Source organism: Molossus molossus, unplaced genomic scaffold (assembly GCF_014108415.1).
Source record: "Molossus molossus isolate mMolMol1 unplaced genomic scaffold, mMolMol1.p scaffold_m16_p_1, whole genome shotgun sequence".
Lineage (NCBI taxonomy): Eukaryota > Metazoa > Chordata > Mammalia > Chiroptera > Molossidae > Molossus > Molossus molossus.
The window spans coordinates 11,004,164-11,017,467 of NW_023425344.1; the positions used below are offsets into that span (position 1 = coordinate 11,004,164).

The 13,304-nt window shown below is 45.5% G+C and overlaps 1 protein-coding gene across 1 annotated transcript; it reads left to right on the forward strand.

The window, feature by feature from the left end:
* Nucleotides 1-2,656: 2,656 nt before the first annotated feature.
* Nucleotides 2,657-11,359, forward strand: CLRN2 (clarin 2). Its single transcript, XM_036246638.1, has 3 exons — nt 2,657-3,008; nt 8,374-8,553; nt 11,072-11,359. Exons 1-3 carry the CDS (start codon nt 2,756-2,758, stop codon nt 11,335-11,337), a joined length of 699 nt encoding a protein of 232 aa, XP_036102531.1. The 5' UTR covers nt 2,657-2,755; the 3' UTR covers nt 11,338-11,359.
* The last annotated feature ends 1,945 nt before the right edge of the window (nt 11,360-13,304 follow it).

The following is a 13,304-nucleotide window of genomic DNA, read 5'->3' on the forward strand; positions in this document are numbered from 1 at the left end:
CCCCTAATACGGGGTTTCTCAATCGCAGCCCTGTCGGTTTTGTGCAGGCATTGTGGGGGGGGGCTGTCCTGTGCATTTTAGGATGTTTACAGAATCTCTGGTCTCTGCCTCCTAGATGCCAGTAGCAGCACCCCACCCCTCCAGTCATCACAATAAAAAAATATCACTAGATATTTCCAAATGTCCCCCAGGAGCAGGGAGGCAAAATCACCCTTGGTTGAAAATCACTGTCTTAACTCTTGTAACCTTGACAGCGGGATCCCACATTATACATCTTTGTGTATGTATACATCTTTGTGTACCCTCCACCCAAACACAGGACCTTGTACCCAGCAGGTACACAGATGTTTGCACAATATGCTTGTGCCAGATAAGACATGCAGAAATAGGTCATGAGAGAACAGGCTGCATCCTGTACCTGATTTTATTATCAGAAACTTCATTAACCAGAAATAGATTTGCTAGAAGACTGGATGGGGAGAACTCCAGTTATCTAGGGCCCTCTTTATGCCACGCACTATGCTAAGTGCTCTGCGTGTGCTATTTTATTTTGCCTCGTACAACAACCCTATAACACGTTAGGGAACGGAGTCTTGAGTGTCCCAGGCACTTGCCCAGAAGAGCAGGAATTTGAATCTAGGCCTTCGGTAGTTCTGCTTAACCACGGCTTCCGCTTGTCTCGACAGGGCTTGTTGAGAATCAGTTTCTCCCATAGAATTTGTCTAAAAATAATTGTTTAGCCCTGGCCGGTTTGGCTCAGCGGTTAGAGCGTCCACCTGCGGTCAAGAGAGACCCGGGTTCGGTTCCCGCTAAGGGCATGTACCTCGGTTGCGGTTTGTCCCCGGCCCTGGTTGGTCGTGCGGGTGGCAGCCACTCGATGTGTCCCTTTCGCATCGATGTTTCCATCTCTCTCTCTTCCTCTCTCTCCTTCCCACTCTGTACAAAAAATGGAAAAATGTCCTCGGATGAGGATTAAAAAAATAATAATAATTGTTTAACCTCTAAAACACCAAAAGTTGACCTAGGTCCATCTTTTGGAGCCGAAATGTGATGCAAAAGTATAACATGTGTCCTGCCTCACAAAGCATGCTAAATGCTAAAATAAGAACATCATTCTTGTTCACTTATTAATGTGCCAAGCACTCCTTTATATGTATGTTGTTACTTATTACCAGAAAAATATTTGCTAGTTTAAGGTCATTGTGGTGAAGATAAGCTATTGCAGTCAAAGACCCGACTCCAGTTTTCTCAGGAGGGAAATGGCTGGAATAGTGCATCCCCTGCCTAGCACAGAGGGTCACTGAGCACCAGGGTGAGCAAGCACATGGAAAACCCTTTGTAGGTGGAAGCAGCTCTGCAGAAGCTTCGGAGGCACTGTTCTTCGTGTTTATTATGGAGAGACCCACCATTACATGGAAGGAATCTGGCATGTCCATCCCCGGGTCCCTCTTCCTCCTTGGCGCTGTCCAGATGAGTTTCCGGAAACTCCTGTTGGTTACCTAGAAAACCTCCCAAACCTCCTCCAAGCTTCTGTGACCAAAAAAGAAATTTTTCCGTGACCCTCTGCCCAGTCTCGCTCCCCAAAGCCAGTGACAGTGGTTGTGGCCAATCTCACCATATTAAGTTGACATTTAAGCAATTGACTAAAAGTCAAAATTTTAAAGATACTGTGTAAGATAGGAATTAGGGCCCTGGCCGGTTTGGCTCAGCGTTTAGAGCGTCCACCTGCGGTCCCGAGAGACCCGGGTTCGGTTCCTGCTAAGGGCACTTACCTCGGTTGCAGTTTGTCCCCGGCCCTGGTTGGTCGTGCGGGTGGCAGCCACTCGATGTGTCCCTTTCACATCGATGTTTCCCTCTCTCTCTCTTCCTCTCTCTCCCTCCCACTCTGTCCAAAAAAAAAAAAAGATAGGAATTAGGGAATATTTCATCTCTAGTTCCTGCAGATTAAAAGAAAAAGAAACTCCAACTGGGTGATTATTTGCTAACACATTAGGGAATCACTTTCCTTTTCCATTTCAGTGACACGACAGACTGGGCAGAAGAGAGGAATGTAAGTGTTGGGGGCCAGGCTGCCCCAGCAGGCACAAATGGACCCATGCTGCAGATTCACCCAGTGATAAATCCAAGAATAATAAAGCTTGTTTACACATTTCAATTAAAAGCCTTCAGCACAGAGGTCATCTCGTGGTATTAATAACAGTTCTGGGGAATTCTGACAGCGGTGACATTTTAGAGAAAGAAATGCCCAGGCACGCATCAGAGTGATGGACATTTGATACCATTCATTGCTGGCAATACTCAAGTGCTATTCATTCCCTTTTTTTTCCTTCCACCATGTGCATTTTTGAGAATTGTTAGTGTCTCTTTATAGTCATATCTACTTGGTTTTGCCTGCTAATAATGTCCTCATCATGAAGAGGTCTACACCAGGGTTATTTAAATACTTGAAACGAGGAACAATTAAACCCTCCGCTGAAACATTAGTCTAGTGGGAGGTGTAGGGTTACTTCCTTCAGTAACACACTCCTCTACACTGTCAGGTGAAGACCGTCTCTGCAGAGACGTACTGATGTGGTTGTAGTAAACACGGGCTGTGGACACAGGCAGCGAGGGAGGACCAGGAGATGGACTTGGGATCTTGAAATGGTGTGTTTCAAAGAGCCGACCTTGGACCAGAGGATTGCCGAGTGCCCAGAAGATGTCAACCGCCCCCACTGCAGCTCAGACACCTGGGCGATGACCTGCACCCACTAGAATGCCTGGATGGTTCAAAAAGGTGTGGTACGGGCTGGCATCCTTACTCAGCTTCTCCTCCTTCATCCTCATCATCGTGGCCCTGGCAGTGCCCCACTGGCTGAGTGGGAAAATCCTTTGTCAGACTGGAGTGGACCTGGTCAACGCCACAGATCCGGAGCTGGTCAAATTCATTGGGGACATTTACTACGGACTCTTCCGAGGGTGTAAGGTGCGGCAGTGCGGGCTGGGGGGCCGCCAGTCCCAGTTCACGAGTGAGTATATTCGGGGCATGAAAGATGTTTTAGAGCACTTATTTTTTCAAATTTGGAAGGGTGCTTAGGTCTAAATGTGGAACTCCACTTCTGCCTCTCTCTAAGCACAATGGCTAAGTCCTCACTAGCCCAAAGGTTCTTGGTTAGCACTAAGAAGGGACTTTTTTTTTTTCTTGCCTCATAGAGGCTCATAGAAACATTAAATAGGGGTTTGTATTCCTTTAAGTTCAGCACTATTAATAATAACTACTAAAAGATTTAGTGCTTACATGTGTAGGACATTCTACTAGTGCTTCACCTGACTCATCTCTTAAACCCTATAATGAATTTTTAAAGAAGGAATTATTAGCGATCCCATTTTGCAGAGGACTACACTGAGGCTCGGAGAGGTTGCCTAGCTTGCTTGAGGTCACCCAGGCAGGGAAGAGCAGAGCCAGACCTCAGAGCCATGCCAGGGGACTCGGGTGCTCTCAGCCGTCCAGCACGCAGGTTTAGTAGACAGCCTGCAGAAATGAGCCTCAGGGGGTGTGGCCGCTGCCTCCACCTCTGTTCGTTTATACGCTTGGAAGTCTGAGAAAAAGTGAAGGGGCTCGGTGCCTGGGCTCTGGAATCAGACTACCCCGGTTCAAAGCCCAGCTTGCCTGTTTGCTGGCGGAAGACTTCAGGCAAGGCTGCTGGCTGTGAATGTGGGCGGGCACGAGCGGGGGCGGGCACCGATGTCCACTGGCAGGCAGGAACTTTGGCTGGCATCCAGTGTCACATCAGAGCTGCTCTGGATGTAAATAGAGCAGGGCTCCTTGACTGGCTCATGCAGGGTCTTCTGGGAAGGAAAACAAAACAAAACAACAACAACAACAACAACAACAAAACAGAAAAAGGCAATATCCTGCAAGCTTTAGAATCTGTTAGATCGCTGGTGAGAACAGTGTCCTACAAAGTCATAATTCATCGCCCTGGCCGGTTTGGCTCAACAGTTAGAGCATTGGCCTGCGGTCCAGAGAGACCCGGGTTCGGTTCCCGCTAAGGGCACGTACCTCGGTTGCAGTTTGTCCCTGGCCCTGGTTGGTCGTGCGGGTGGCAGCCACTCGATGTGTCCCTTTCACGTCGATGTTTCTCTCTCTCTCTCTCTCTCTTCCTCTCTCTCCCTCCCGCTCTATCTGAACAAAAAAATGGAAAAATGTCCTCAGGTGAGGATAAAAAATAAAATAAAATACAAAGTCATAATTCATCAACACATTGCTGATGCAAGAGAATATGGAATTTTATTCATTATTTGATTTCTATATTTCAGAATTATAGTTCTTAGGAAACTGGCCAGGGTTACTATCTTATTAAATTTATAAAGATAGAAGCTGGGCCATTGACAAATACCCTAATACAAATTGACATCATTTATATACATGAAGGAAATACATATTTATTATGTGTATTCAAGAAAAATTCTCTAGGAATAGTTGCATTTACCCAGCAATTAAATTGGAATGGGGATATTGGAAAAAACAGCTGTTAGGAACAGGTAGCTCAGCTGGTTGGAGTGTCATCCCATACATCAAAAGGTTGCAGGTTCAATCCCAGGTCTGGGTGCATATGGGAGTCAACAGATTGATGTTTCTCTTTCTGTCTGTCTCTGTCTCTGTCTCTCTGTCTCTCTGTCTCCCTCTCTCTCTCTCTCTCTTTCATCTCTCTCAAATTTTTAAAAAAACAAATCCTTGGGTGAGAATTTAAAATAATAATAACAAAAGACTGAACACACACACAAACAAAAAAATCAAAATAAAAGACATGTTAAAAGGAAACTCACTCCAGAGAATCAATTTCCAAACCAATTATAGAGAAAACCAAAGAACTTTATCCAGTTGACCCTTGAACAACATGGGGGTTAGAGATGCCAATGCCCCCAACATCAAAAGTCTGTGTATAACTTTTGACCCCCCCCCAAAATGTACCTACTGTGACTAGAAGCCTTACCAATAGCATAGTCGATGAACACATATTGTATATGTTATATGTGTTACATACTATATTCTTACAATAAAGTAAGCTAAAGAAAATATTAAGAAAGTCACAAGGAAGAGAAAATACATTTCCAGTACCGTACTGTATCGATCCATACTGTAAGTTTACACTGTCTGGTTACAAGATGAAAAAGATTAGCATGTAAGTGGACCCATGAAGTTCAAATGCATGTTGTGCTAGTCAACTGTAGCCCTGGCCAGGTAGCTCAGTTGGTTAGAGCCTCGTCCTGATACACAGAGGTTGTGGGTTTGATCTTGGTCAGGGGGCATAGAAGAATCAACCAATGGCCCTGGACAATTTGGTTCAGCAGTCAGAGTGCTGGCCCGAGGACCAATGAATCTCGGGTTCAGTTCCGGTCAAGGCTACATACCTCGATTGAGGTTCGTCCCTGGCCCTGGTTGAGGTCCTGCGGGAGGCAGCCAGTCGATGTGTTGCTCTTACATCAATGTTTCTCTTGCTGAAGATAAATAGAAGAATATCCTCGGGTGAGGATTAAAAATAAAAAATTCAACCAGTGAATGCATAAATAAGTGGAACAACAAATTGATGTTTCTCTTCCTCTTTCTCTAAAATCAATCAATCAATAAACTTTCAGGGAGAAAATGTCAACTGCACATCACAATCAGTTAAGATCTTTTTTATATACCAGAGAACACGTGACTAGCAATTTCATGGTTCGGTTTTTCTCCAGTCTTTTGCTGCCGTGATGAATATCCGATATAGACAGCTTTGCGCCCAGGTGGGTGTGCTCATGAAATTGCTTTGATAGACATTACCAAATTGCCCTCCAAGGAGGGTGTATGAATTAAAATTCCTGCGAAGTTCGACAGCACCGTCTTTCCTACACCTTTACCAACACAGTGTATTAGCAAACTTTTTATCTTTGCCAATCGCATAGGTGATTATTTTCTGTTAAGTGTTTGGTGAGGATTATGAAGCTAGTCATGTGTTCTCAGGATTGCATTTCAAGAAAGGGGATAATGAAACAGTTAGGTAACCAGGCATAAGCTGCCATGTTTGGAATAAAAAGGGGCTGAAGGTGTAAAAAGAAAAAAAAAAAAAAGAATCTAAGGGGCCCTGAGATGGAAGGGAAGGAGAAGGAAGAGAGAAACCGTACACAGGAGAATCCCTTGGAAAGACGTTTATTTTCCAGGGTAAAGTTTCCAATGCTGACGTGATAACCTGGTGGAGATAACTGCAAATGGAAACAGAACTGGACAGAAAGAGAGATCGGAACGAAGGAGCATGGAGTATCTGGGGACTGCTGAGTGGAGAGGACACTTTAAAGGGAGACGGGCCAAAACCACTAGGTCTCAGGCGTGGGCGACGTCGACCTGCCCTGAATAAAGGGAGGCCGTGAGCCAGCAAAGATGCCACAGGGAGACCTTCAAGTCCTGGCTCCTGAGGGACAAAGAGGTGTCACATGATGAAGGAGGGAGTTTGGAGCTCAAAGATGGACCCCAAATTGACCAGGAAGTGTTCAGTAGAAACCTCAGGACAGTTGCAGAAGAGTGGGTATGCCTCGTTCTGTAGTTTTCATCATTGTAAAGTTTTCATTTATAACTACTGAAAACAGTGATCTAAACTCTGTATACCATATGCTATACAAGACTATAACCCTATATATAGACTTCAGGGTCACCTTGCCCAAAGATAAGGGATGTAAAGTCTCCAAGCCTTTGGGGAAAGGGGCTTATAAGGGGCTCATAAAATCAACCTCACATCCTTGTCACAACAAATGTAAAATGCTTGGCTCATGACTGTGCTCAGTAAATGCTGATTACCCTCAATTCATACACTATGCAGGTTTTTTTTTCAATCCTCACCCGAGGACATTTTTTTTTTCCTATTTATCCTTAGATAGAGTAGGAGGGAGGGAGACAGAGAGAGAGAAACATTGATGTGAGAGGGACACATGGACTGGTTGCCTCCCACAGGACCCCGACCAGAGCCGGGGACAATCTGCAACTGAGGTACATGCCCTTGACCGGAATTGAACCTGCGACTCGTTGGTTCACGGGCTGATGCTCTAACCACTGCTCACTGGTCAGGGCTGCAAGTATACTTTGTAAATAAAGAATGGGAGTCAGGAGTTTAATATCTTTTTACGTTTTACATATGTTTTTATTGATTTTTTTTTTTTTTTTTTTTTTTAGAGAGAGAGGAAGGGAGAGAGAGATAGAAATATCTATGAGAGAAAAACATCGATCAGCTGCCTCCTGCACACCCCCTGCTGGGGATCAAGCCCAAAACCTGGGCATGCGCCCTGACTGGGAATAGAACCGGGACCACTCAGTCCATGGGACAAGGCTCAATCCACTGAGCCACACCGGCCGGGCACCATGCATGTATTATTATCCCCATTGCGCTGATGAGGAAACTGAAGCTCTGAGAAATCACGTGATTTTCCTCAAGTCAGAGAGTAAAAAAAGTAACAGCAACACCACAGCCACCCCTTTGGAAAACTGACTCCCACCCTTTTGGAGAACTGACTCCCAGGCAATATTTAAAATACTCTATTATGATATATCATTTAATCTTCACAGCTAGGACATGGTGGCAAATATGGACAAAACAAATACAAATGACTATTTCCCTCACTTATCCTGCCTCATGCATAAGGGCATTTTAAAAGAGCATTGTGCAACATAGGATTGAGTGTCCATCACACGTAGGGAAATAATGTCTACCTTGCAGTCATTATGAGGCATGCAGGATGATACTCCTTGCTTCCCATAGTGCCCAATAGAGGGCGCTATTATTACCCCATGCTTGATCCACTCGACAATCTTGTAAGATGAGTATGGGGGCAGGGTTCTTTAGAAGATCCTATTTTACAATTGTGGCAAATGAGCAAAGCTGCGATTTGAACCCAGATCTTTGGATGCCAGATCTAGGTTTCACTCAGCTACACCCCGCTACCCTCCTCACGGGTATGCCTGAGACCAATTCTGATTTAACGAAGGCAACTCTCTGACCCAGATTCAAGCTTTGCAATCAGCACTCTTTCGCCGACTCTCTCGCCAGCTTCCTTTGCTAAAGAGATGCCATCTGGGCTTATCTGCACCAGATCACACCAGATTCCAGAGCTATAAGGTCAACGCAACTTAAATTGCCAACCAGGAAACATTCTTATTTTTCATTCTCTCTAAGGAAGAGAGGATTGTGGGTCAACTGACAACTGGCAGATCTGGGGGCCATGACTTTCCTGCTCCTTGAAAACTCAGCGCTTACTGCCCGGCCCTCACACCCCTCTGTTAATCAAAGCCTCCGTGGTAAGCAGGCTTGGGCCCTGTGAACGTGAGACCAGCTCTGGCACTGAAATAATGGCCGTGTCTTCTCTCCTCAGTCTTCCCACAGCTGGTGAAGGAACTCAACGCAGGCCTCCACGTGATGATTCTGCTGCTCCTCTTCCTGGCGCTGGCCCTGGCTCTGGTCAGCATGGGCTTTGCCATTCTCAACATGATCCAGGTTCCCTACAAGGCAGTCAATGGCCCCGGAGGCATCTGCCTATGGAACGTCCTGGCGGGTGAGGAAGGCCCCTGGGGGAGAAATTTGTGTCCACACCATCACCAGGCTGAGTTCCAAGAAACTGGGCGGAAGGTGTTTCGGCCTGCCTTCCCTGGGCCCGTACCTTCCTGTCGGGCACGGAGGTCCTCTTTACCCAACGCTGCAGGAGCTCTGTCCCAACAAAGAAGCACATGGTTAGTGTGCACGAGTTAGTGTGCAGCTGCTGCTGGGAGGCTGGGAGGAACCTCACAAATGGCAAAGGAGGAGAAACCCGGGGGTTTTACCTGCCTGTTTTGTTTAAACCTCACAACCTCCATATAAGGTGGTATTAAGTATTATTAGACCCATATTTACAGATGAGGAGCCTGGAGTTCGGAGAAGTCAAAAGGCACACCTAAGGTCACACAGCAATAAGTAGCAGAGTTAGAATTCCAACCCAGGTGAAACTGAGTCTAAACCCTTTGCTTTTTCACTAATTCATGGTCTTCTTTATGGTCATCGTGACCTATTTCCCAAGCCGAACCCCAATACAAAAGAGGTGTGTGTGTGTGTTGATTTTGAAGTGTACTGATACATAGAAATCAATTCAGTTTTAATTACAAACTTTAAAAATCATCCATAATGAAAATAACAAAATTCTGAGAAATGAGGGCCATTTCAGAAAACCCAGGTCCAATAGTCAATGTACTACAGCAGTAATCTTCCACTACCTTTACCTTGCACAAGGTGACCATGAGGCATAAAAACAGGCACTGTTGTTTGATCATACATTTGAATGCAGTGTCAGTAAGTCAGTTACTACATATTCACCCGTGTTTGCAGACTGGCCATCCTATAGAATCACTTCTACACATGCTCGCCCACGCCTGGACTCCGGGGTCCTGTTCATGAACCCACACAGTGTTGACATGTAACAAGAGCTCAGTCCTGCTTCTTAGGTAAAAGCTTGTCTCTGTCCATTTCCTTCCTCAGAGAGACAATACTCTCAAGCTCCACCGACCAGAGTAGTAAAAAAAAAAAAGGCATTTTGACAGAACTTTAGCATCAAAAGGCATAAACAGATGAATATCTTTTCATTAAACAATTCCAGTGGGGATTTTTGCTAATGAAATAACTAGAAAAGAACACAAAGCTATTCGTAAAAAGGGGTTAACTGCCGCACTTTCTACCGTCAAAAAGTAGAAGCAATCTAGATACCCAGAAATAAGATCACACTTAATTAGACTTAATTAAATTAATTAGGTTTGTCGCTAGGATAAAATACTAGGTAGCAGTGTAAAGTGGTACTGTAACAGAGTATTTACAGTGTGGGAAAATGCTCGAGTAAGGGGGGGATCAGGTGTAAAAAGGTAAGAGCACCATAACACTGATTTTGTTCCAGATGAAGAAATGGAAGGAATATACTAAAATGTTTATACCTGGCTTTTGGGATAAAAGTAAATTTGTATTTTTGTTTTTATGATTTTCTCTGGTATCCAAATTTTCTTCAATGAAGCTGTAGTAATCTAAACTATGAGCATAGTAAATGTGTTTTTTTAATATTAATTAAAATCAAAGCAGTAGAAAAGGAGAGAGAACAGACAGACAGACAGAGATCAAAGTTTGAAGCAACAGGTAGGGAACAGGTGGAGTTTGGAGCCCTTCCAATATCCCTACTCCCCGTTCCTCCTCCTCTTATCTGTTCTTCTTCATCCGGAGCATAGGAAGAGACTCAATGAAACGCGGAGAACAATCCTGGCAGGTTTGGCTAGAGCGTCAGCCCGCAGACCAGAGAGTCCGGGTTCAGCTCCCACTAGGGGCACGTACCTTGGTTGCAGTTTGTCTCCTGCCCTGGTTGGGGTCGTGTGGGTGGCAACCAGTTGATGTATCTCTCACATTGATGTTTCTCTCTCTTTCTTCCTCCCGCTGTCCCTCCCACTCTATCTGAAGATAAATGCAAAAATGTCCTCAGGTGAGGATAAAAAAAAAAAAATGCAGAGAACAGTCTACCCTCCGTTGAAACCCCAAGCTGCACCATAAGATGTTCTTATATCTTCCCACATCACCCTGAGGGGCGACATCCAAATCCTAAGATATTTAGAGTTTGAAGTTATCCAAATGTGGATACCCTGGACAGAATGGCATTAGGCGAGGGGAAAATTGATATGAAGCTTATTCTTTCTCCGTCACCACTGTGTGGGTTATCTGCTGCTTTAAACAGCAATTTAAAATGTGTGTCCCCCTAAGGATTTTTTAAAATACTGACTTTAGAGAGAAAGGAAGGGAGAGAGGGATAAAAACATTGATGAGAGAGAACATCGATTGACTGCCTCCTGCATGCCCCCCAACTGGGGATCGGGCCCACATCCTGGGCATGTGCCCTGACTGGGAATCGAACTGGCGACCTCTTGGCGCATGGGTCGATGCTCAACCACTGAGCCACACCAGCCGGACACCCTAAGGATTTTTAAACCCAAAGCAAGTTTGTTGCCTGTGCCACAGAAATGCCACCTTCCATAAAGGGAGCTGCCACTAAGGGTCATCGTTTTGCGTTTCAGGTGGAGTGGTGGCGTTGGCCATCACCAGCTTCATGGCTGCGGTGAAATTCCACGACCTGACAGAACGAATCGCCAACTTTCAGGAGAGGCTCTTTCGCTTTGTCGTGGTGGAAGAACAGTATGAGGAGTCGTTTTGGATCTGCGTGGCCAGCGCCTCAGCCCACGCTGCCAACTTGGTCGTGGTGGCCATCAGTCAAATTCCCCTCCCAGAGATTAAGACCAAAGTCGAGGAGGCCACCGTCACGGCAGAGGACATCTTGTATTGATAGCCTTCTCCTGGCCACACCCTTTCCGAAATCAGTTCTGTCGTAGGAACAGAGGCCTCATCTTTTTTGCAGGCTTCACGGTCCAGAACACCTGTGACCTGGGCAATAAGAACAAGGAGATGGGAGGAGGAAGGGTGGTGTCTGGGCATCTCTGTCCTTCTCTCTCACCGACCTTGGGCTTAGAGTTGAAGGGGAGACTTTGTACCTGCCAGCCGTGTGACATTGGACAATTCCCTCAATGTCTGCTTTGCAGTTCCCGCATCTGTAAAATGGGGATAAGAATGACCTCACATGATTGTACTTAGGTTTTAATGGGCTATAATGTTGCAAGCCTTTGAGTATTATAGAGCATTCCACAAATATAAGACCCTGAACATTCGAAAAGATGCCTACGGACCCCTGGTCTATTCCACACAGTGTGAAGGGGGACACATTGATGTCCCTGCCCTCCAGAAACACTGAATCTTTTCACATGACATGGGAATCAGCAACAACAACACTAAGAATGAAAATAACTACCTGTCATGGTCACTACATGCTGAAAACTGTTCTTGGAGTTTTCCCTACATTAGGGCCTCACTGCAACCATAGACTGTCAGTACGACTTTATTTCCACTGTATAGATGAAGAAACTAAGGCACAGAGAGGTTGGATAAATTGCCGAGGTCAGGAACTGAATCGTGGAAGCTGGAGCCCGAGTTTGTATTTGTAACCACTTTGCTAATCTGTGGTTTGATGTACAAGCACTTGGAACGCAGTGTGATCGGTGCTATAATAGCACAGACTTAAAGGGCCGAGGAAGGAACCAGTTCTACAGGATGGAATGTGGAATTAAAGGAAGTGTCACGGAGGTGACATTTGAGCTGAACTTTGAAAGATGAGTAGCTCTTTTCCAGTGGGGAAGAAGCAGGTTGGAGAAGGGCATTCCAGGATGTGTCAAGGTTGAGAGAAGACACAGGTGTGAAATTACAAGGAGGGCTGGGAAGCACATGAATACCCAGTGGGATTAGAGCTCATTCACCTGTTGGATCAACCCAGCTGTTTTGGGGGGGGGGGGGGTTGGGTTTTCCTAAGTGGTACTGTGATGGTTAATTTTATGTGTCAACTTGGCTAGGCCATAGTACCCAGATATTTGGTCAAACACTATTCTAGATGTTTTTACGAAGGTATTTTTTGGATGGGATTTACATTTAAATGGGTAGACTTTGAATAAAGCAGATTTCTTTCCCTATGTGGGTGGGCCTCATCCAATCAGTTGAAGGCCTGAAGAAAAAGACTTTCCAGTCCCAAGGTAGAGGGAATTCTGTCAACAATTGCCACTGGACTTAAAATGCAAATCTTCCCTGTATCTCCTGACCACCAGCCTACCCTGCAGATTTTGAACTTGCCAGTCTCCACAGTCATGTGAGCCAACTCCTTAAAATCTCTCTCTCTCTATCCATCTATCTGTCTATTTACACACACACACACACACACACACACACACACATTCTGTTGGTTCTATTTCTCTGGAGAACCCTCACTCATACAGGTATACAGCCTATTAATTCATTTTTCCGTGATGCCAGCTGGGGTGAATCCTTTCCCAGGTCTCCTGTCTTCATGCCCAGTAAAAGTATCTAATCCCCAAATTAGCTCCATCTTACATGACACCTGATGGGACCCACTCTCCCTTCACTTAACCCTGAGCTTCAGGAAGTGTCCATGGCATCTCTCTGTCCTAATTGCTTATGACACACCGTGGGGCCCATCTGTCCCTTCCAGGCCTCTACCCCCATCCCAGACACAGCTCAGTACTCGTTAGTGGACTGACGTCACTCAGCAGATATGCAGATGGCACATGGCTGGAAGGGATCGCTAATTCAACAGGCGATGGATCCAAATGAGTGACAGACTGCAGTGCTGTCCCAGAACATGTGGAAATGTCAATGTCCTAGCAAGTTCAACATAAAGTCCTGCTGACAGTT

What these genes read in the sequence shown, in the direction of transcription:
- CLRN2 (XM_036246638.1), top strand. Translation starts at nt 2,756, where the DNA reads ATGCCTGGATGGTTCAAAAAGGTGTGGTACGGGCTGGCATCCTTACTC. An exon ending in CCGCCAGTCCCAGTTCACGA is followed by an intron (nt 3,009 to 8,373) that starts GTGAGTATATTC and finishes TTCTCTCCTCAG; the next exon opens with TCTTCCCACAGCTGGTGAAG. An exon ending in CCTATGGAACGTCCTGGCGG is followed by an intron (nt 8,554 to 11,071) that starts GTGAGGAAGGCC and finishes TTTGCGTTTCAG; the next exon opens with GTGGAGTGGTGGCGTTGGCC.